At 43.5% G+C, this 25,179-nt stretch overlaps 1 protein-coding gene across 1 annotated transcript; it reads right to left on the bottom strand.

Annotated features, from left to right (window-relative positions):
* Positions 1-596: 596 nt before the first annotated feature.
* Positions 597-25,179, bottom strand: LOC311591107 (vomeronasal type-2 receptor 26-like; the record flags this gene model as incomplete). The annotated part of the gene is made up of 7 exons (XM_084770475.1): positions 597-888; positions 8,953-9,889; positions 11,082-11,205; positions 13,713-13,922; positions 14,750-15,547; positions 20,852-21,143; positions 24,971-25,179. 7 exons carry the CDS (start codon positions 25,177-25,179, stop codon positions 597-599), a joined length of 2,862 nt encoding a protein of 953 aa, XP_084626601.1.

Genomic DNA, 25,179 nt, shown 5'->3' with positions numbered 1-25,179 from the left:
CAAAGTTGTCTTCTGAGCCCAACAAGTGCACCATGGCATTGGTTCTCCCTCCCTCTCTCTCTCTCTCATAATGATGATGATGGTAGTGATGATGATGGTAGTGATGATGATGGTTGTGATGATTAATAAATACATGGCTAGAGAGGTGTCTAAGGGGTTAACACTATTTGCTGCTCTATCAGAGGACCTGGGTTCAATTTCCAGCACCCTCATGACAGCTATAAATGATCTGTAACTCCAGTTCTAATGAATCTAATGTCCTCTTCTGGTTTCCATAGTCACCTATTTCATCTGTAGTACACATTTGTACATAAAGGCAAGATACTCATACACATAAAATAAAAATAAGTACATCTTTAAAATGTATAATTTATATTTTAAGCGTTACTTACTTTCCTTGACAATGCAGGGGGACTATAGTTCTCTTCTAAACTATGCAGACATGGAGAAGGAAACCAGGTTGGAAATGGAGAACATTTCAGGGAACCTGGCACCACAGTGGAGCTCCTCACTACTGTGACCATCTCCATCAATTTCACACCATCACTAAGGGATGGTACTGCACTCATGAGGGAATAAGGCTATGAGCAACTCACCTAAGGAAACTTGTACAGCCCCAGAAGTCTGGCCATGGACACAGACAGCGATGACCGTGTGTCCCCAACCAGCGCAGCCTGAGGAGAGCCATGCTGACACACGTAGTTGGGGATGGGCTCCTCCTGCCCCGTGAGGAAGCTCATCGTCTCGTGGAGGGCTCCATGCACTGAGTCCCCAGAGTTTCGAATGGAGAAGCCCAGGGTCACATTGGGCAACAAGTGAGCACTCCTATTAATCTCCTCAGTGACTAAGATGAAACTCCTGGCCACCTGGTAGCCCCACATAGAAACACTGAGGGAAAGAGAAGACCACATTTATCACTCATTAAGGGGTAAATGCTCCACAGTTGTGTGGAGAGCGGGGCCTGACTCTGACATGACCACTCCCTTTCGTGGGGGAGGCCTGTTGGCACTCAAAGAAAGAATAAGCAGGCTACCAAGATGAGACTGGATAGCCTATGACCATATAGAGGGGGAGGAGGTCCCCCTCGGTCATTAGACCTAGGGGAGGAGAATAGAATGAAAGCGGGAGGGAGGGAGGGAGGAATGGGAGGATACAAATGATGGGATAACAATTGAGTTGTAATCTGAATACATTAATAAAAAATATTTTAAAAAGAGTAAGTGCAACAATAAAAACACAGTGACTCAAGTGAAAAGAGTGTAAAAACATACTTTTCCATGGATACTTGTGCAAAAATGTACATAGCAGCAGAGTTCAGATAAGTCAAAGGAGGCCCAAAGGAAATGTGCAGAAGGTAATCAAGGGGACAGTTTCAGGACACAGATGTTACACTTGAAGAACTAATGCATCAGCTTGGTTTGATGGCACACATGTTACTCTCAGCACTCAGGATGGAGACCCAGGTGGATCTCTGTGAGTCAGAGACCAGAGCAGAGTCTACATAGCTAGTCCCAGGCAGCCAGAACTACACAGAGAGACGATGACTCAATGAAACAAGGAAAATTATCTATTGAATAGTATGATTGTATACAGCTATGAGTAACTAACATTTATTTCAGATGGCCCAGAAGACAGAGAGAAGGGATCAAAAAGCTCTCTTCAGACATGACTGAGACACTGCAGACATGATCTTACAGCAGCTCAGTTGTCCACACTGGGTCTGCACAAGCCTGGGGCCTCAATAGCCAATGATGGATGGATTAGTTGCCCTAGGCAACTAATGTATTTTGCAGGAAAGGCTGTCATTGTCTTCCATATGCACCCACACATTGAACTGACCAAGCTCCAGTAGACAAGTCCAAACCAGCAGCCACACATGTGGCCTTGGTTTAAATCCCTGGGTATAAAAACAAAAAGGCATGAAATGGAGTAGGGAAATGCAGCTGCAGAGAGGAATAGGAAATAGCAGGTATTGGAGGAAAATTAGAAAGGCTAGGAGAATGAGAATAAACTAAGTACACTATGTAAACCTATGAAATTCTAAAACAACAAATCTAATAAAATTTTAAAGCATATACATACAACCAATACCAAGATTATGCAACAGGTCACATTTAGACATTTTTTAATATATCTTTTACACATTCGTGCAACAATAATAAAGAATAAAGTGCCATGAATTTGAAAGAGAGGGTGCATATGGGGTGTTTCAATGGAGTAGATACGAATAAATGTCTACATGGAGTGTGAGACAGGATCTCTGCATATTGCTATCTGTCCTGGAATGCACAGAGACCCACCTGCCTCCCTGCATCCTGAAAGCTGCAGGGGTGAAAGGCAGATGCCACCATACCCAACTGACGTTTAGGTTTTAATTAAATTTTTAAACATGTTAATGTTGAGAGTGGATTTGTTTTTGTCTTGGCGAAGGGCTTTCATGTCTGCTAGACTTACCTCACACGATATAGCAGAGAAGACTTTGAACTTCTTTTACCTGCGTATGTGCAGGCATGCACGTATAAGCCAGATCCTGACTTCTCCTATCTTCTTCAACCTTGCTCAGTGTGTGTGTGTGTGTGTGTGTGTGTGTGTGTGTGTGTGTGTGTGTGTGTTCCCCTATGGTAGGGGTAAAGGCTTTTTCAATTGCTTCACCAATTTTCAGAAACATCCTTCTGTGTGCATGTGCATAGACGATTTGTATGCCAAAACATGTTAAAAACATGTGGAAGTGAGGAAACAACTTTGTGAGTCAGCTCTCTCCTTCCACATTTTTGTGTGTTCCATGGAGGGATTAAATTCAGGTCATCCATCAGGCTTATATGCTGAGCATTTTCCCCCATGATCCATCTCACTGGCACTTGAGACTGGTCACCTTGATGACCCTGGATTGATTCTTTCAGCTAGGCTGATGGCCAGCAGTCTGTAGGACTCTGCCTGTCTCAACATTCCTAAGCAGAATTACAGATGCTCAAAACGCTAGGCCTTCTTGTGGGTGCTGAGAACCCAAACTCAGGCCTCCGGGCTTCCACAACACACACATCACCAACTCAGGCATTTCCCAGCCCCTAAGATCTTAACTCCAGATACTCCTGTCTCCACTTTTAATGATAGATTTTAAGTCCTTTTTATTTTAATTTATTATAATGTATTCAGATTACAACTGGAATGTTATCCCTTCTCTTGTATCTTCCTAGTCCCACCCTCCCTCTTCTGCCCTACTCCCCTCCTCTAGACCTCTGACAGAAGGGGACCTCCTCTCCCACCATACAGCCTCAGCATATCAGGTCTCATCCTGATAGCCTACATTCCTTTCCTCTGTGCACCCACATAGTCTCCCCAGCAAGGGGGAATGATCAAATTGGGAGCACCCAGTTTCATGGCAGAGGCAGTCCCCTCTCTCCCCACAGGCATGGAGAATGAGCTGTCCATTGGCCAAATCTGAACAGAGATTTGCCGCACACATTGTCCTTGGTTGGTGCAACAGTTTGTGCAGGTCCCCCCTCCAGATCCACCAACCTTAATGGTCTCCTTGTGAGATTCCTGAACCCACTGGGTCCTTCTGTGCCCTTATTCTTACACACCGCTCTCAGCATTCCACCCACAGTCCAGCAACAAGTCCTAGCATCTGTCCTCATCCCCTGGTTTTCAGGTAGAACTATTCCCAATTTGGGAGAGCAGGGGGAGGGGGAAGAGAGCCAGGTAAGAGAATGGAAATCAGAAATGGGGCATTTATGGGGTTTACCAGATACCTGGGTTATGGGAGGCCCCAGAAAGTCTATGGGAGTCACTCTAGCTGAGACTCCTAGCAGCAATGGATATGGTGCCTGAAATCACCACTGGGCAGGACTCCCAGTGGATTCCTCCCATGCACAAAACCTTTGTCCAAAAACTTGTTCTGTGGACAAGATGTACAGGGATGAAGATGGAGCAAAGACTGATAGGATAGCCAACCGAAGCCTGGCCCTACTTGAGACCCATCTCATGGGAGAGAAGCAATCCCTGACTCTCTTAATGCTACTTTGCTATGTTTATACACAGGAGCCTAACACAACTCCTCTCAGAGGCTTTACCCAGAAGCTGATGGAAACAGAGGCAGAGACCTAGAGCCAAACATTAAACATCATTAAACAGAGCTCAAGGGTCTTATGAAAGAGTTCGGGGAACAACTACAGGTCAAGGACTCCACAAGAAGACCTTTGAAATCAACTAACCTGGGACCATGGAGGCTCACAGAAACTGAACCGCGAATCAAAAAGGATGCATGGACTTGTCCTAGAACCCTTGCACATATATAGCATCTTGGTCTTCATGTGGGATCTCCCAAACACTAGAGCAGAGGTCCTCTCTATCTCTGATGCCTCCCTTTGGATGTCATTCCCCTAGCTGGGCTGCCTGTTCTGGCCTCAATGGGAGAGCAGGCACCAGTTCTGCATCACCTTAATGTTCCAAGGCAGGTTGGTACCCAAGGGGACCTCTCTGATCTCTTCAGAGAAGATGGAGGAAGAATAAGTGGAGGTATATGGGAGTGGGGAGACTGGTGGAGAGAGCAGAGCTGCAATCAGGATGTAGAGTTAATAAATAAATAATTAGTAAATTCCTAAATATCATATATTACAAATTTGTTGATAAACTATTGCTTTCTGACCAGAAAAAAAAACATGGTAGCCAAGTCTGGTGGCACACAATTGTGATTCCAGGATTCAGGTGAGGGGCAGGAAGATCGTGATTTCTAGGATAGCCTCATCTACACAGAAGGACACTGTCTTTAAAAAAAGAACAAAAGGCAAGAAGTGTCGTGGCTTATGGCTGTAATCCTATGTTCGAGGCTAACCTGAAATCCAGTCTAGTCTGAGCACAAAATGGGATATGGTAACCCAGAAAAAAAAAAACATTAAAGTGTTGTTAATTGTAAAAAAACTCAGACTCTTGGATTTGTAGTTAAATACAGAGTAACGGTGGTTACATTAGAAAATACTATTAAAACTGTTTATGGCTAAAGTCTCATTATGTACCCCAATATTGCCTGAAACTAAGACTTCTCCTGCCTCAGTTTCATGAGTCCTAGGAATATAGTCACACTTCCCATACTCAGCCACTGCAACAATAAAAAATAATAATTACAGAGATAAAGGTTAAACACTTTAAAAAAATAGCAATAACCAAAAGGCTGTGCTGGGAACAACTGTGTACAACACTATGTTAGAAAAGCTGGTGCAATAAGCACAGGAGTGGGTGTAGATATGGCACAGTTCATGGAGTTTGATCCTCATAAACTGGCTGTGGTAGTACACTCCTATAATGCCAGGATACAGGAAGTGGATTCATGAGGATCAGAAATTCAAGCTCATCTTTGTCTACTAGTGAATTTAAGTCAACACAAGACTCATTAAAAAAAATAACAAGCGAAAGAAATACAGTAGAGAGGAAAACCATGAGAGTTGATGACTGATGAAAAACATAATTACACTTTTAGTCATTCAACAAAACACTTACTGAGATGCTATTTTGAGAAACAAGGACACACAAGACCTCAAGATTCTACTTTAGCTGGGGAGCGCACACATTACAGCCAGTACAGGAGCAGCCTCTGGTACAAATAAAAAAAGAAGAAGAAAGAGGGAGAGAGAAGACGTAAAAGAAGAGCAACAGAGCTATTGCATTTCTACACAGAGAATGAGGGTGGCCATCTAGGTGGGATTCTGAGATTCAACACTTATCCAAGGCTTCACCCAATTTTGTAAAGATGCTTCTGGCTTTCAGAGACTCCTGAACACTTGTTGAACACTTACCCTTGAAGCCTGCAGCCCAGATGGTGGGGTACTGAAATCACACATGGTACGATTAGATAAATGGAAGATGGAAAAACTGCTCACCACCATTACATCTCCACGATGGTCACAGTGAGGGCTCGGCCTTGGCAATAGCCAGGCTCTTGGTCCAGAAAGGGCAGACACAGAGAAACAGCCAGAGAGAAGAGAAAGGAGGGTACACAGCCACATGCCTGCTGAGAGCCAGACTGCCAATGACAAGAAAGCCCCATATGGGGCAGTGGCTAGAAGTGAAGGAGACTTTTATCTGAGAGAATGTCCTTGATCAAGGACATGGGACTAAGACCACACTGAGAACTCTAGGCCCACAGTCTGTACAACAATATTGATAATGAGGTGATGGATGTGTCTGGCCATTAAATCCCAGAGCCGTTAGAATTTTTAAACCCCTTCCCCAGAGGTTTCCTAGCCTCTCTGCATCCAGGGTCACAGATCTGAGCCCCATCTGTGACTATAGGGAGGGTGAAATGGGCACAACTGTCTCATGAGAGACCTTCAAGGCAGGAGCAGATGTACACAGGGCGCTCAAGGCCCTGATTTGTAGAGAGGTCCCAGGTGGATACAAACAGAAAAATGCCCAGTACTCGAAGTTAAATATTTTTAGCATGTATCTTTTTTTCAATTTGTTCACTTTGCATCCCAACTATAGCCCCGTCCCTCATCACCTCCCAGTGCCACCATCCCTCCTTCATACTCCTTCCCTCCCTCCCCTAGTCCTCCGAAAGTGGGAGCCCTCCTTCCCTAACATCTGACCTCAGCCTATCAAGTTTCACCTGGACTACCTGTATCCTCTTCTTCTGTGGCCTGGCAAGGCTGTCCCACCAGGGGGAAGTGTTCAACATGTGGGGACCAGAGTCCATGTCAGAAGTAGACCCTGTGCCCCACATTATGGTATCCACAATGAGACTGTCTGCCTATCTACTACTTCTGAGCAGAGGTTCTAGGTCCTCACCATCCATGGTTGGTTCTTGGTTGGGTATCAGTCTCCGCAGCACCCCTCTCCTCTGCTCAGATTTATTGGCTCCATTGGTCTCTTTGTGGAGCTCCTGACCACACAGGGTCCTTCTATTCCCCAATTCTTTGATAAGACTTCTTGCACACCACCCTAAAGTCTGGGTGTGAGTCTCAGCATCTTTCAGCAGGTATTTCAATGACTATAGGCCCTAGATCGTCTCTCCCTGTTTCTCTATTGGTTGTTGCACCAATCCATGTTCTCAATGCTCTTTGCAGTTCCTTAGGGAATTTTCTGAAATATTTTATGATGGAAAATTTGTACATACACAAACCACACTGCAGAAAACAATAAATGTCCTTGGCATCCTGTGTCATGGCTAATCCTCCAAGGCTACTGAGCCTTTTTTCTGAATTTGAAAACAAATCCCAAGGCAGGCAAGATGTTTCAACAGGTAAATTCACTTAGTACGCTTAGACTGAAGACCTCTCTCTGATCTCAAGAACCCACATAAACGTAGAAGAAGAAAAACACCTCTCCAAAGTTGTCCTCCAACTCTACATATAAGCCATGACACGTACACACACACACACACACACACACACACACACACACACACACATACTTCATACATAGACAAAGGAAATATTTTCTGTAAGAACACAAATTCCATACTTTGTTATTCCAAATGATTAAGTAAAATTTTATAACACAATGATAATCCCATTATTGAAGCAAAAAATTGGGGTCAGAAAGATAGCTGAGCAAGTAAACTTGAGGACACGCAGTAAATACTCAAGTCTCATTGCCTGGAGGAGAAAACTGACTTCTGCAACTTGCCCTCTGACCTCCACATATGTCCACAAAGTAATGGACATGAACACAGAAGGAACACACACAAACACACCATTCTATCAATTTATAATTATACAATTAAAAAGAAACAGCATATATCAGTAATATATCCACCTCACTGATATGTCAAGCGTACAGTTACTTAATGTTCACTTTCAATGGTTTGATCGTTTTTTTACAAATCAGAATATAACAAAAGCCCATACTCTGTAAATGATGTCTAATTATTTTTAATACTAGTTCATTGAGACATAATTCATATAGTGTAAAATTCACCCATTTCTATTATGTCTTTTTCCAGATGGGGGAACACACATAGATTCCAGAACTCAGTGGGCTAACCAGGAGGATGGCTACAAGTCTGAACCCTGCAAAAATGATGTAAAAAAATGTTACCTGAATGAAATAAATAAAAGGAAATGTTAGTTTACTGATCTTTTTGCAATTGGGTTTCCAACAACCACTAATAAATAATTTTTTATTAAGCATGATGGTAGTGTGAGCACCTGAGTGTATGTGCACACAAAGGTCAAAGGTGGTGGTGAGTTCCCTGGAGCTAGAAGAAGAGATGGCTGTGGTGTAAGCAATACCAAGCCTTCGCCAGTCATTAAACAAAAGAATTACTTCACCTTTTAGTATATAAACAATGTTTCTCTGAAGACTCATTTTCAGTCATTACAGACATGATTTATTTTTCTTGAGAATATACCTAAGACTGAGATTGCTAAATCACGTGGTAAGTCTGTGAAAGAACTGTGAGGAAAATGTTCAAACCCCAGGACTGCTCCTCTCAAAACGGGGAAGAAAAAAAAAAGATCAACGATCTGCAGGTGAATTTTCCACACCCTCAGAAACCCCTGACATCATCCTTAGGAATGCATCATCCCTTCACACCTTGGCATTTATATTTTGCGTATCTGAGTGTGGTGATTGTGCTGTAGTTAGCAAGAAGAGGTGAAAGACAAATTGACGATGTCACCTCTCTCCTTTCACCATGTAGAGTCCTGGGAATGAAACTCAAGTTGTCAAGCATGTTGGCACATTGAGACTTCTTTCAAGGTTCCCCTAGTCAAACTTTCTTACTTTTGATAACTTCTAGCAATATTATGGAAAGAACAGCCAGTGACCATCTATACATCCACTCTAAGACCAATGGTCAATAGTGTTTTGTTCTCGGTATCTCACTTTCATCTTGAGCTGACTTTTAAAGAACTTTAGATCCACAAAGAATCAGTGAGCCAGAACCACGAAGGAGGTCCTTGTGACCTCTCCAACGACTAGATTATGAGGCTTTGTGATGTAGACCTGTGGAGACACCTTCTCTGGAGTGTCTCACGCTGCCTACCGTGCTGTGCCTGGTGGTCTTGAACTTGCCAGGCAGGGATGTTCTTCTCGGGCTTCAGCAAGATGATGTAGCACTTGGGGATGAAGATGCCACCCAGAAGCCCAGCAGTGGAGGCCAGGATAGAGAAGATCTCTACTGCCACAGTGGATTTGCCCCGGGTACTGTGGTACAGGGGTAGGAAGGCTGTCCAGACACTGCAGAACAGCAGCATGCTGAAGGTGAGATACTTAGTCTCATTGAAGACATCTGGCAGGGCCCTGCCCAGAAAAGCCACAGAGAAGGTACCTGCTGCCAGGAAACCCAAGTAGCCAAGCACACAGAAGAAGGTGGTGTCAGAACCCTCCTGGCACTGGATGACAATGTGCTGGGGTTCCGACACCATGTCCCTGTGTGGGAACGGTGGGGAGGTGGCCAACCAGACCCCACAAAGAACAACCTGAATTAAGGAAGCAATGAGGACCACTGAGGAGGAAGCACCAGGGCTCAGGCACACCCGGATCCTGCCCCCTGGCCTGGTGACCCTGAAGGCCAGGACCACTGTGACAGTCTTGGCCAGAACAGAGGAGACAGCCACCGTGAACACCACGGCAAAGGTGGTCTGACGGAGGAGGCATGTGGTGACAGTGGGTCGGCCTAGGAACAGCAAGGCACACAGGGCACAGAGGGAAAGAGAGATCAGGAGTAAGTAGCTGAGAGCTCTGTTGTTGGCCCTCACCACAGGTGTGTCCCGATGCTTCAGGAACACTCCAAGGACCAGGACAGCCATACCACACAGGAAGATTGACACCAGAGCCAATATGAACCCCAGTGGTTCCTCAAAGGCCAGGAAGATCTCTGTCCTGGGCAGGCAACGGTCTCTGGTGTGGCTCGAGAACTGTTCCTTGGGGCACTGAAGACATCTCTTCATGTCTATGGGAGACACACAAACACCATTTCTGCAACACCATAGGAGCTACACCAGCTCTGAAGGAATGTGGCCCAAACACTAACTGCCCTTACAGCTTTTCCATCAATTAATAGATTAGATAGATAGATAGATAGATAGATAGATAGATAGATAGATAGATAGATAGGTAGGTAGATAGATAGATTAGCTCTTCTTTGTGACCAGTGATGGAATTTGTGATATCAGAGGCGGCACAAAGTAGGAACTCACATTGTATATCATGAGGGCATTTGTTTCCTTTGAAATAATATTTCCTGTAAGTCAGGATGGCCTTGAACTGGCTGAGCAGCAGAGGATGAACATGAATTCCTAAGCCTCTTCCCTCACCTCTTAAGAGCTGAGATTATAAGCCTGCAACCCTTATGGAAACAGCTTATGTCATGTTTCTTTTAATTTTTGTCTTTGTATTTGTTTGCTCAAGACAAGATTTCTCTGTGTAGCCTTTGCTGACATGAAACTCATACCATAATCCATGTTGGCTGTGAGCTCCTAGATATCTGCCTGGCTCTGCCTCTTCATGCTGGTATTAAAGGCATGAGCCACCACTAATATTTCCTTGATAAGGGGACAAAGGGTGTGCAGTGCTTGGTAAGGTGCAATATATTAGACATTGCAATTAGGGTTCACTCACTTGTCTGTCTCAATAAAGCACTTACCTAAGAACAATTATAAGAATAACTTTCTTGATGGTGTTCTCAACCAAAGTCCATATGGAAGCAGAAACTATTCAACATCTCAGGAGATGGATGTGGTGGTTTGAATGAGAAAGGGCCCCATAGGATCATATATTTGAATGTTTGTTTCCTACTTGGTGGACTGTCGGGATGATTGGGAGGTGTAGCCTTGTTGGAGGGGGTATGTCAGTGGGGGTAGCCATTGAGAATTCAAAATCCCACACCAGGCCCACTCTCCACATTGCTGCTTGCCTGCTGCCTATGGACCACATTGTAAGCTCTCAGCAACTGCTTGGGCACCATGCCTTCCTGCCTGCCACCATGCCTCCTCCCATCATTATCACAGCTTTTCCTACAGAAGCTGCCCTGCTCTTGGTGGATCTTCACAGCAGTAGAAAGATAACTAAGATGATGGATGAATACATGAGGAGGCTCACAGTGCCCTGTGGACCCCTCAGATTACAGATCCACACGCCCTTACCTTTTTGATCTGCAAGGTGTCCCTCAGGGCATTGACTGCAATCAAAACAGCAGTGGGGGACTCCGAGACGGGCAACTTGGCTGAACCCTGGAAGGCAGCTTTCACTGCAGATGGAGGTGGGCACCTGGTAACAGTGAACATAGTGTCACTAGTGCATCTCCAGGGATACAGATTCTTGACCTCACCCTCAGGAGCAGACTAACCAGCTCCACTATATGAGATGCCTTTCATAAAACATCTCTCTCTAAGAGATGCCAGACTGGACAGGTACAATTGTATGTAATAGAGAAAGAGCTTCATCTAACTTACTTGGCTAAGGGCTTCAAAAAACTTAGCTAGACCGTGTTATATATTGTCTTTCCAATCTACCTGTGGCACCTACATAAGGAATTGAAGGTATGTGGGCTAGAGAGAGATGGCCCAGCTCTCAGAAATACAGGCCACTTAGCCAGAGAAGCAGGGTTCAATTCCTACCACCCACATAGCACCTCATACTGTAACGCCAGTTCCAGAGGATTCAAGTCTCTCTTCTGGCCATGGCAGGCACCAGTTACACACATAAGACGCAAATATATAAATATTTGTATGTAAATATACATACATGTGTATAACATCCATGTATGCAAAACATCTATACATGCAAAATAAAAATTGAAAAAGAACTGTAAGTATTGACAGACATTACAAAAAAAGCTACCACATCATTTTGTCAAGTCGGCCTGCTTGTCTCAGTTACTCAGAAACCTAGTGTTTTTCCTTTTCCTTCCTTTTGTCTCCTTTTCTCTTCTCGGGTAAAGTCAGAGCCCGAGGTATGCCTCCCTTGTTACTCTCAACTTTCATTTTCTTTCTCTAATGCTCTATGCAGACTTCTGGTGTTGTGGTTGCCAATGTGACTAACTCAGAAGACATGGCCTTCACACATCCTCTGACTCATTCCCTTACTCTGGGAAGCTGTTGAGATTTACAGTTTGGCTACACAGTTGTTTTGCTTAAACTCAAATAATAAAGTATCCTCTGGCTTCAGTATAAGAAAACTTGTAGGTATTGGTTCCCTCAACATGGGACCTGAAAAGGATGATTCAGCTCCTAAAAATGCAGCTCCACCTCCAGGCAAGAACTATGAAGATGGAACTGTGGGATGCTGAGATCTCTGCCACAACAGAAGAGACAAGAAAATGCTCCCAGATCAACTTCATTGAAACGTACATGAACAGAAGCCTCTGGCCACCTGGGCGGGTCTCCTTTACTCTTCAGAAGTGCCAGAACGGGAACCTCCTTGTCATGTGAAAAGCCTTGAGGCCACCATTGACTGGAGATGCCACCAAAATAAAGTTAGACAATTTTAAAGGGGAAGAGACTCTTGTCCACTGGCACACAACAGGAAGCTGAGACATGTCTCTGCAACAGACAGCACGCATAAGCCTGCCTATCTCAAAACAGCTGATGGTTGTGTTAGTAATCATCAGGGTTTGAGCACCAAATGTTTCCCAAAGTCTTCTGTGCTCTACTAGTCTCCAGACTGGGGGGGGGGGGGGTTGTGAAGATTATTACATCTTGATACATCTGACCTAGTCAATGGATTGATTCTTCAATGGATTCATAACCTGAAGAACTATTGTGGATGTTGAAAACAGGAGTGGGGCCTGAAGGAAGGAAGTGTGTTTGGGCGCTATGCACTGGTAAGATGTAACGTGTCCACCTACCATATCTATCTCTAACCCCACCTCTCCAGTTATTGGCCACCATAAGTTGGACAGGCTCTTTCACCACACATGTCTGCTGCCATGAAATACTGCCTCAACCTCACATGACCAAAACAATGGGTTTTCTGGCCCTGGACCTCTTAAACGGTGAGCCAATAAAAACCTTTCCTTACTTCATACTGTTTCTCAGGGATTTTTCATGGTGAAGTAAAACCAATCACAGAAAGTAAACACACAGTGCTTAGTGTGTCCCTACCTTCCTCTTCACTGAGCAGGTCCTGAACACAGATAATGAAATAACCCTCAAAATATCACCAAATGTACATTCTGATTCAATTTTGTGAGTCTGGTATGTGCATTCCCCATTTTCATGGGGTTTTATGGTGTAAATACATGTATGTGCCTTTCTAATCTATGTAGGATGATAAGCATATATGTTATAAGCACATGTTGAGGCCCAAGGTTAGTGTTGGGAATCATCCTCTATTGCTTTTCCACTATGCACATTGAGGCAGAGGCTCAAAGTAAAATCCCACAGTTCATTGATATGGTTGTCTTACTAACTGACTTGCTTTGGCATCTCCTTGCCTCCAACTTCCAAGAATGAAATTACAGGTAGCCTCACTGCCCACTCAGCATGTACAAGCATTCTGGAGGTCCACAGTCTGTTCTTTGTGCTTGCATAGCAAACATCTTTAACCACTGAGCCATCTCTCCAACAGAAGCTGGGGTATATTTATTTTTCTGCTCAGTCAGTATCATTCAGAGAAAGATCTCTTATAAGGTAAAGAGCTTCATCAGTTATAACTGACTGGCCAAATCCAGAGCCACGTCCACTTCATGCACAAGGAGGGATGGGGAACCCTGAACTTGGAATTTCCCAGGGACTTTAACACTCTAGGACAAGCTCTGCATTCAGGCAACTCACTTGGAGATCCTCCTTCAACTGGACCACCATTTTGTTCCCTGAAGAAGCTTGAGGATCTATTGTGCCTATGTTGACCAAATGGAATACACCCTCAGGGGTCTTCTGCCCTTGAAGAATATCAAATTTTGACACTAAATCCCCATTGGCATCAAACATAATCTCGATTCCATCAGGAGTCTTGAAGTGCACATTTCTGAGGGCATGAAGCAGCTGAGGAAGAAAAGGAAAAAATTATAGACTGGCATGAAATGTCCCCAGAGTTTTATGTAGACAGGCTGGGACCAAAACAAACAAAACACGTTATTTAAATTTAAGAAATTATCAAAAAATACTTTAAAATAGAAAAATAGGTAAGGGCACAGAGTTTGCCATACAAGCTTGAAGATAGGATTTCAGACACCCAGAACCAACCTAAAGGCCAGGTCATTGTGGCAGCAGCTCCTCTGTAATTACAGCCTCGGAAGGTAAAGATAGGAGAGGCCAAGAGAAAGCTGACTAGCAGGACAGCCACATCAAAAAGTTCTAGGTTTGAGTGCAAGACCATGACCCAAACAATCAGGTAGAAGAGTGACTGAAAGGTAATTTCTCACATCATCCTCAGAACTTACAATGGATGTACACATGTGCACACACCTACCCTATGCACCTCACACTCTAGGAAGCAAAAATGAATAAATGATATTTTTTGTCTGGTTGAAATTCTGATTTGCAGCCTGCGTATATGAAAACTTATCTACTGTTTATAAAAGCTCAAACTTGGGACAATAAATGATCTATTTACTGTTCCCTGAAATGTTAATTTGACAGAGAAATCTGGACTTGCTGAGTCAATCAACCCCACTTGGAAAGGACTCATCAGAGATCACATACATAGCATGGGCCACTTGTCCATTGCTGCTTCTAACATGCCTCTCTGTTGCAAGGATAAGCTGACCTGTGTGAGAACATAAAGTCTGCTGCACCTCTAAGGCTTAGTGAAAGCCAATGTCCTGTTCTCCAACCACCACTGAATCGTCCACACCACATCTGTCTCTCACCTGCCAAGGCTGGAAGTCCTTGGAGTCTGTACTTTTCCCATCCTGATGCCCACAGCCTATCACATCATGCAGGGCATGAGCAATGCTGTAGACAGCTGCATAGGCAGCATCAGTTTTGCTCACTTCTGGAAAAGGATGTTGCTTGTTTTGAAGACTCTCATTCCCAGAGCAGAACTGAACTCCCTCAGTCACCGTGCTGTTCTGCTGAGGCCATGAACAATCAAAGGTGAACTCCCAGAACTTCTTTATAAACATGTCTTCTGGGGTCTGGCTGGGACGCAGCTGAGCAAGAAACTCAGAGAAGCCAATTGCCCTGCTGCTGTGAGTCAGAAGGCCAAATGTGCCGTGCAAGACCCGAGAAATGCCTGAAATGGACAGAGCAAGAGCCATGTGCAAAGTGTCCTTGCTGACCCACACCTGGCCTGAGACATTTACACCCAGTAAGCCATACAGGATGAGCTGGAAATCCGAGTTGCTTAGAAAAACCAGAACAGCCTTGGCGGTACATTTCTGCATCTTCTTGACAGTCTCTTCAATCTTCCCCAAGGACTGATCAGAAGGGATATGGAGGTGGAACTCAATGCAAACACCTTCGGGGATCAGCACATCAGTGGCCAGAGAGCTGGCCTGCTGCCCAAAGTCATCATCATTGGCCAGAATGATCACCCAGGACCACTGGAAGTGAATTATCAGGTGGGCAGCAGCACGGGAGGATGTGAGGTCACTATTCAGGGTCCGAAGGAAGGAAGGGAACTGCGTCTTGTCACTCAGGCTGGGTAGGGAGGATCCATGACTGACCTATCAAGAAAGAGCCAGCCAATATGAGAGTGGATGAGATCCACAGCGCAGGTGCACACGGTGGTCTGGATCGAATGTGGGAAGGAGGGATTGGAGAGATGGCTCCTCAATTCAGAGCCCTCCTTGTTCTTGTAGAGGAGCCACATTTGATTCCCAACACCCAAAACAAGTGGCCCACAAACGCCTGTAACTCTAGCTCAAGGAAATCTGACACCTGCTTCTGGCTCCCTCCCACATCTGTAGCATAGGCTCACACAGACATATACACGTACATGTGAATGTATGTCAAGGTCTAAAACATAGAGAAGAAGTTTCATGAAGGACTTGATATCATTCTCTGGAAATTGTGCTCCTTCTACCAAGCATCTGTGTCCCCTTCGCTGGCCACCATCCCAGACACGCCCTGTGGGATAGCACTGCCCCCCCTCCTATTTGGTACCCAACAACTCTGCTAGGCTTGGACTTACTCTCTGCTTTGCACAGAGCTGTGAGGTTGTTCTTTAGAAAATATGTGTGCCTGTGCGTGTGTGTAAAATGATAGGTGTGCAGAGATCAGAAGACATATTCTGGGAGCTGGTTCTCTTCTTCCACCAGGTAAGTTCAAAAGGCTCAAACACAAGTCATCAGGCTTGGTAGCAAGCGTCTTTACCTGACGAGTGATCTTGCTGTCCTCAACAAGAGCCTAACAAATTATGGGCTCTCAGCTGATCTGCATTGTGTGATTTCCCAGGTTTGAGAGAAATCAGAGTGCAGTATGTCAATTTGTCAGGAAAAGATGGCACCATGCCCTCAAAAGAGACAATTCTTGGAGATGTGACAGATGGGATTCTGAGTCTGTGGGGTTTTATTTTCCTTTTTTTAGAGGCAAAGTATGTGACTGCTTACACTGCAAGGATGAGTAGAAAACTTCTCTGGCCACTAAAAGGTGTGTAAAGGTTATCATGTCTTAACACAATTGCCCTAGCATCTGGTTGGTTACTGTGGAGGGATACAGCTGACTCAAATTCATGTAGGTGGTCTGACCATACTGGGAAATGAAATAGAAAGAGTCCAGTTAATTTTGGCTTGCAGACATAAAAGATCACTTTTTAACAAGTTTATCCACGAAACTCACATTAATAGTTGAAAACAAGTTACATTGATATACACATTGGGACAAACTTAATTGTTTCTCTGAAACTCAAATTTCTATTATTGCCCTGTATGTGTACTCTGCCCACATGTGTGATTGTGCATCACATGTCTGTCTGCTGCCCATGGAGGACAAAAGATGGAGTCCCATTTCTGAAAATGTAGTTTAAGATAGTTGTGGGTCTTTATACAAGGGATGAGAAACAAACTTATGCCCTTTGCAAGAGCAGCCATTGCTCTTAACCTCTGAGCCCTCTCTCTAGTCTCTGGGATTCAAAATTAACTGAAGCTTATCTTTCAGCCCAAAAAGGTGGAAAACGAGACGCTATTAATGTTTGATATAACAATTTTATCTTCTGGGCATGATACATAACATCACTCAGGAGTCTGAAGGAAGAGGACCAAGGACAGAGACAGAGACAAAAAGAGAGAGACCGACACAGAGACAGAGAGACAAAGACAGAGACAGAGAGGCAGAGAGACAGAGAGAGAGAGAGACAGAAAGACAGAGAGATGCAAAGGCAGAAAGGAAGTTTGATATTGGGTGAGCCACCAAGTACAGAGGATAAAAATGAACTTTCTAATCATTTAAATATTACTAAATTTGAGGTGATGGGGACATACCACAGTGGCTAAACGTACTTGCTGCAAAATCATGAGGATTGTAGCTCAGACACTAGCACTCATGTAACAATCTGGGCATCCCCTTCATAGCAGTTACCTAAGCTCCAAGATGGGTCCATAAAGAAGGCTAGAGGGAGCCTAATAGCTCTTTGTATAGCAAAAAAATAATAATAATAATAAGGGCCCTAGAATCAGGGTGAAAATTTGACTCAAAGGTAGAGGTAAAGTGATGCCTTCCTCTTGCCTCCACCTGTACACAAAGGTTGACATACTTACACACTCATTAATACACAGACAAACACACACAGACGTACACTCACAGAGACGAAGGCAAATGCATTAACTATGCCATAATTTCACAGAAAGAAAGAAACCTTCCTTAGATCCAGGCATGGTGAAACACATGTGTAATGCAGCACTTGGGAAGCTGAGGCAGGAGAAGGCTGCTGCATACTCAAGGACATCCTGATCTAAATGCTGAGTTCTAAGCCATATTGGTTTTCCGGGTGAGACTCTGTATCTAAAAATAACAAATTTACATGTCTTACAGAAACCTCCAGTTCCCAGCACTTTAGTAAGAAACTATGCACACAAGGTTATACATCAGCCCTTGGATATAGTCCTGTGAGTTACATGGTCTCAGCTTCACAGGAAAGGGGATGCTCCTCCAGGAAGGAGGAAAATGAACAAATGTGGGACATCCAAAGGATACTGGAATTTAACCAAATGTATAAACCTTACAATCAAAAGCAAATGTTTTTAAACCTGAATCTTCATACAATGTGTATGTTAATGTAATGCATGATTATGTGTTTTAATTTTGATTTTTAAAAAAATCTCAACTAGACAAGGCTGGCCTCAATCTCCCTATATACCTGAGGAGAGCGCTGCACATTGGATCCTCCTGTCTCCACCTCCACACTGCTGTAGGGCATGGGCACTAGAGATCACACCCAGGGCCTCTGTGTAATAGGCTAGTGCTCTAGCAACTGAGCCGCTTGCCAACCATTCCATGATGATGATGGTTAGAATCTGAGATGTGACCAGAAGGTTCACATGTTGGGAACTTGGTTCCCAGCAGATGGACTTCTGGGAAATTACTGCATCCTGAGGGTTATGATCTATACAAGGGTTAATCCTTTAATAGGTTTATAGGGATAGCATTTTCTAGACCCCGTGGAAAATCGGTGGAAGCTGCTTGGAGGCATCAGATCTCTGAAGCTATGGCCTGGTGAGCTGTACTTGGTCTCCCATCCCCTATAGATCTATGGCTCTTGAAAACTGGGTTGTCTGCCCCACCTCACTTCTGCCACAGACACAGAAAATATGGCATCAGATGACAAGGGTGTGAAACGACAGCACCCGGGCCAAAATAAATCTTTTCTCTTTTTATTTGTTTCTCTCAGATATGGCTGTCACAGGGAGGAAAAGATAATTAATATTGTAGTGTTTGTTTAAATGGTTCAACAAAGTTACCCTTGGGCCCAGCAGTTCTATCTACATTCCTAAGACAACCAAAGTATGTAAGCATGAAATATCCTATATGTGAATATCCATAGAGACAGCGTGCATGAGCTCACCAGAGGAAACAGCTTGAGTAGGGATTGCTCACTGCTGTGACAAAATATCTTACAAGAAGCAACTTGCGTGAGGAAGGGTTGGTTTAGGCTTCCGGTATGAGAAATTACTGTCTGTGTAAAAGTGGGCACATGGTTGCAGATGGCTCAACGGTGGAAGATGTGGATTTGGGAATTCTCACCTCTTCATATCTTGGTGGTACAGAAGTCAGAGGACATACAGGAAGAGGGACCATCTATTCAACCTTGAGGCCCACCTGCCTCCAAAAGGATTCATCACCTTCCAAAAACTGGCCCACATGGGGGGGGGGTTGTCTCTTAACATGTGAGCAAATTTCATGTTCAAAGTTATATGAACTATTAAATGGATAAGCAACACATAGTCTTTGCACTTTTATGCAAAAATGTAATATATAAAGGATATAAAAAGGACTAAAATGTAAGCCTCTCAGGGAACAGGAGTAGCCAGTTACTAGAAGGAGTTCAACTGCCCTAACATCTGGACCCAACCCTCACCCCTATACAGAGCTAAAAACCCAAACTCACGATTTGAAATGCCAAGAATTGTGAGTTTTCCACAAGCTCTGACCTTGATAGCACAGAATTGCCACATTGGAAATCTCCATCCTGGAAGCGATAGCCCTCCCCCATAAATCACTATGTAAACCCAGTCTTCTGCTCAGTTCTCCTCTACATATCAAATAAGCAGAGACAGCCAGCCTCCTGAGTTCTTCCCTCCCAATAAATCACTCATGTGAAGTTGGTTGTCCAGTGTGACTCTGTGGTATTTCTTGGCTCTCAACTTCCTAGAGACTTTCTCCCTCAGAGCTGTGAAACAAAGTGCTGTGACATGCTACAGCATGGATGAACCTAGAAGGCATCCTCAGTGAAGGCAGCCAGTCCTGATATCTACATACAGTGTGAGTCCACTCATATGAAATGGTCAGAACAGCCAAATGCACAGAGACAGCAATTACATTAGGAGTGACCATAGGTTAGGAACGATGGGAAATGGTAGCCAGTGTGCTTCAGGAGGAAGATTAAAATCTCAACAAATTAACTATGGTAATAACACTGAGATGTAAGTCACTGAATTGTTCATCTTAAATGGTTAATCATTTTCAAATCACTAGTACAAACCATGAACTGAAGAGATGACTATAAGATATGACCAGCCCTGTTGAAATGTCACTGATGGTTAGGTCTCAGGAAATATCAAATAATACATGGAAGCAAATGAAATCAGCCCAATTCCATAGGCTCAAATTCCAGCTCTAGTTCTTACATTCAGACCAGCCTACTGATAAGTTTCTTTCTCTGTAAACTCAAAACATGGATCACAATGGACAGGTTTCTCCAACTTATCCTGGAAACCTGAATTTAGTGCCCAGAACCAACACAGTAAAAGAAAAACATTGACTCTGGAAAGTTGTCTTCTGACTTCCACCTCATCTCTCTCTCTCTCTCTCTCTCTCTCTCTCTCTCTCTCTCTCTCTCTCTCTCTCTCATAATGATAAATAATAATAATCATTATAATAATTTAGTAACTAAATACAGAGGAAACTGACTAGTTAAAAAGATATGCCCTGTTTCAAAAATTCTGAAATTTTTAAAGTTCAACCACAAGCAGGGCAGCTAAAAAAAAATCTGTAGCTCCATGAGCAGCGTAAACTCGTGTGCTACATATACATATGTATATACATACATATAAAGGCAAAATATTGTTACACATAAAATAAGTATATCTTTAAAACATATTTTTAAATTGAAAAATAATTCTTACTTTCCCTGTTAATGCAGCGTGATTATAGCTCTTGCTAATCTATCTATACATTGAAGGAAGAGGCATAACATTTCAGAGGACCTGGCACCACAGTGGATCTCCTCATTACCGTGACCATCACCATAAATTTCGCTATCATCATTAAGGGATTGGACTGCACTCCTGAAAGAAATAAAGAAAGAGACTCACCTGAGGAAACTTGTACAGCCCCAGAAGTCTGGCCATGGACACAGACAGCGATGACCGTGTGTCCCCGACCAGCGCAGCCTGAGGAGAGCCATGCTGACACATATAGTTGGGGATGGGCTCCTCCTGCCCCGTGAGGAAGCTCATCGTCTCGTGGAGGGCTCCATGCACTGAGTCCCCAGAGTTTCGAATGGAGAAGCCCAGGGTCACATTGGGCAACAAGTGAGCACTCCTATTAATCTCCTCAATGGCAAACACGAAACTCTGGGCCACCCTGTAGCCCCAGTTGGAGACACTGGGGGAAAGAGAAGACCACATTTATCACTCATTATGGGGTAAATGCAACAAGAATGAACTCTGTGACTCATGTGATTCAAGTATAAACATACTTCTCCACAGATACTTATGCACAGATGTGCATTACATAGGAGCAGGGCTCAGATTAGTCAAAGGGAGAACAGAGGGAATGTGCAGAAGATAATCAAGGGGACAGTTTCAGGAGGCAGAAGTGACGTTTGAAGATCTAGTACATAAGCTGGGTTCATTGGCACATATACTTATTTTCACCACTCAGGAGACAGATCTGGGTGGATCTCTGTCAATCAAAGATCAAGGCATGGTCTATATAACCAGTCCCAGGCAGTCAGAGCTACACAGGGACACCCTGTCTCAAAGAAACAGGGAAAATAATCTATTAAATAGTATAGTTGGTAACTAACATTTATTTCAGATGTTGCAGGAGATACAGGGAAGGATTTTGAAATGTAGTCTTCAGACATGACTGGGACACTGCAGGTATAAACTCACAGCAGCTCACTTCTTTGCACTGGGCCTGCACAAGTCTAGATGAGTCAACAGCCAATCATGGATAGAGCAATTCCACATGGGGGCCCTGTTCCTCCCTGCTGAACTATTGCATGTTGAATTTTTTGGAGAAAAGGCTGTCATTGTCTTCTGTCATGAACCCAAATGGTGACCCCACCAAGCTCCAGTGGGCAGATCCAAACCAGGAGCCACACAAATGGTCTTGGTTTAAATTGGGGGGGCACAAAACAAAAAGTCATGAATATGGGATATGGAGCTATAGGTAGTAAGAGGAAATAACGGGTATTGAAGGAAAATAAGAGAGGCTGGGGGAATAAGAATAAACTAAATGCACTATATAAACCAATGAAATCATCAAAGAACAAATTTAATGAAATTTGAAAACAGATACATACAAGCAAACTCAAAGGTATTCAACAGGTAATATCTATATGTTAATTTGCATTCTTATGCATGATAGTAATTAAATGGCAAAAGGCCATGATTTAAAAATGGAAGGTACATAAGGGAAATATTTAATGGAGGAGGGAAAGATGGATATAGGAGGAACAGGAGTCAAGACAGGGTTTCTCTGTGTATTCCTATCTGGCCTGAAACTTACCTGCCTCTGTGTCATGAGTGATGGGATTAAAGGCAAATGCCACCATATCCAACTGATGTTACATTTTACTTAAAGTTTTTAAATGTTAATGTTAAGAATTGATTTGGACTTCCTTTGAGGTCAATTCACCATATTGGCTAATCTGGCCTCACACTATCTATATACCTGAGAATGATCTTGAATTTCTGTTATATGTGTATGTGCATGCATACATGCATGTATAAGCCAAAGGTAGAATTCTACTATCTTTCTTCAATGATGCTTAGTGGTGGAGGATGTGTGTGTGTGTGTGTCTGTCTGTCTGTCTGTCTGTCTGTCTGTGTTTGGTATGCATGGGTGTTACCCATATGTATACTAAAGCTTCATGTAATGTCAGACTACCTTTCTTAATTGTTTCTCCACCTTTTAAAAACAGCATTGTGTGCATATGTTTATATGACTTCTCTGCATCCAAACATGCTACAACACATGGAGTCAGGTAACTCTGTGGTCCTGTTCTTTCCTTCCACATTTCTGTGGGTTCCAGGGAGAGATCAAATTTAAGTCATACACAAGGATTTGTGCAAAGCACTTTCTTCCATAAGCCATCTCACTGGCCTCTCTCAACTCTACCTTTTGAGACTGCCTATCTCACTGAGCCTGCATTCATTCTTTCAACTAAGCTGGTGTCCAGAAGTCTAGAAATCTTCCTGCCTCAATATCCATAACCAAGGCTACAGGTACTCCACAGGTGAGGCATTCATGTGGGTGCTGGGAATCCAAATTCAGGGCTCCATGCTTGAACAGCAGATACTTCAGCAACTCAGCCATTTCCTGGCACCTAATGTGTAAACTCCAGATTATCCTGTCTCCAGTATCCATGATAAACTTTAAATGTTCACATCACCAACTATTGACTGTGATTTCTGGATTTGTTGCTGAGCTTGATTAATCATTCTTTAATGTATCATTTTTAAAATACTCCATAGTGCCCAATACATACATAATATTATTACTTGTTGGTTTAAGAAATAACATAGTAGACAAGTATGTTGGCACACATATGTGATACCAGCATGGAGGTGGGGTCAGAAAGATAGCAACTTCTAGGCTAGCCTCATCTACACTGCTAACACTATCTAAAAGAAAAAAAGCCAAGTTTATGGGGATAAAATATTCCTATAATCCACTATTTGGTGCTAAGCTGAACTACACAAGGAGTTGCAGACTAGTCTGAAAACAAAGTAAGGCACAGATACACAAAAAGAGACATTTAAAGTGCTGTTAAATGTGAAATGACAAAGAAAGTTCCTTGCATCTGTGTTTGAACACAGAAGAATGGTAGTTACTTTAGAAAATCCTCTTAACAAATGTTTTTGACTCAAGTATCATGATACACCCAATCTTGCCTGAAGGAAACAGTTCACCTGTCTCAGCTATATGAGTGCAAGGAGTACAGTCATACACCCCATACTCAGTGGCTATGACAAAAAAAAATAAAGACAAATATAAAAACACATAAAAATAATAATAACCAAAATTCTGTGCTGTGAACTATTGTGCACAACAAAATGTGGAAAAGCTGGGGGAAATGAGCACAGGGGAGTTGTGGATATGACACAGTTCATGGAGTTTGATCCTCATAGACTGACTGTGGTGGTACAATACTATAATCTGAGGATGCAAAAGAGGCAGTAGCAAGAGATTCAAGGTAGGCTTTGACTACCTATAAACTAGGGGATAAAAGGAGAGTCATCCAATATAACAAACAAAAATACAATACTGCATGTATTGTACATGGTTGGTGCAATAGTTTGAGCAGAACCCCTGGGCCAAGTTCTTCTCATCCACATGCTCTTCCTGTAGGTTTCTAGGGCCCACTGGATCTTTCTATATCTCCATTCTCCCATACTTCTCTCATCTAGAGTACCAATAGGATCTACTCACATCTATCCCAATCTCCTGGTTAAGGGAAGACTTTCATGGGACATGCCACTTGGGCTAGTGTCCTCCTACTCAGATCTAGCCAATGAACAAGACATTCTCCACACTTGATTGGAGAGCGGGAACTGACTCTGACACAAACTCTGGTGCTCCATATTTGACCACTTCTCCTTGGTGGGGAGGCCTGGTGGCACTCAGAGAAATGATAGACAGGCTACAAAGATAAGACTTGATAGCCTAGGATCATACAGTGATGGAGGAGGTCCCCCTCGATCATGACATGGGGGGGCAATAGGGTGAAAGTGGGAGGGAGGGAGAAATGGGTGAATACAAGGGATGGGATAACAATTTAGATGTAATCTGGATAAACTAATTAAATAATAAAAAAAGAAATGCACTACAAAGAAAGCATGGGGGCTTATAACCGATGAAAACTGTATCAATTACACATTTGCTCATTCAAACCACACACCTACCTACACTCATTTAGAGAAGCTAGGATATACAAAAACTCAAGAATCCACCCGAGCTGAAGAGCACATACATTACAGATAGTACATGAGCAGCCTCTATTTTCCTCTGGTACAAATAAGAAAGAAAGAGGGAGAGAGATGATGTAAAAGGAGAGCAACAGAGCTATTGCATTTCTACACAGAGAATGGGGATAGCCATCTACCTGGGATTCTGCGAATCAACCCTTATCCAAGACTTCACACACCATTGTAAAGCTGCTTATGGCTTTCAGAGACTCCTGCTCCACACATAATACTTACCTTGAAGCCTGAAGGCCAGCCGGTGGGGCACTGAAATCAGACAAGGTCCCATTAGAGAAGTGAAAGATGGAGAAGCTGCCCCCCACCATGACATCTCCAGGACGGTCAAAGCGAGGGCTCTGCCTTGGCAACAGCCAGGCTCTCAGTCCAGGAAGGGCAGACCCAGAGACACAGCCAAAGAGAGCAGCAAGCAGAGCACACAGCCACAT

This window comes from Acomys minous (assembly GCF_964271855.1).
Source record: "Acomys minous genome assembly, chromosome: 20".
Classification (NCBI taxonomy): domain Eukaryota; kingdom Metazoa; phylum Chordata; class Mammalia; order Rodentia; family Muridae; genus Acomys; species Acomys minous.
Note: the sequence above shows the minus strand (reverse complement) of the source record. Positions and strands in the feature narration are given on the sequence as shown.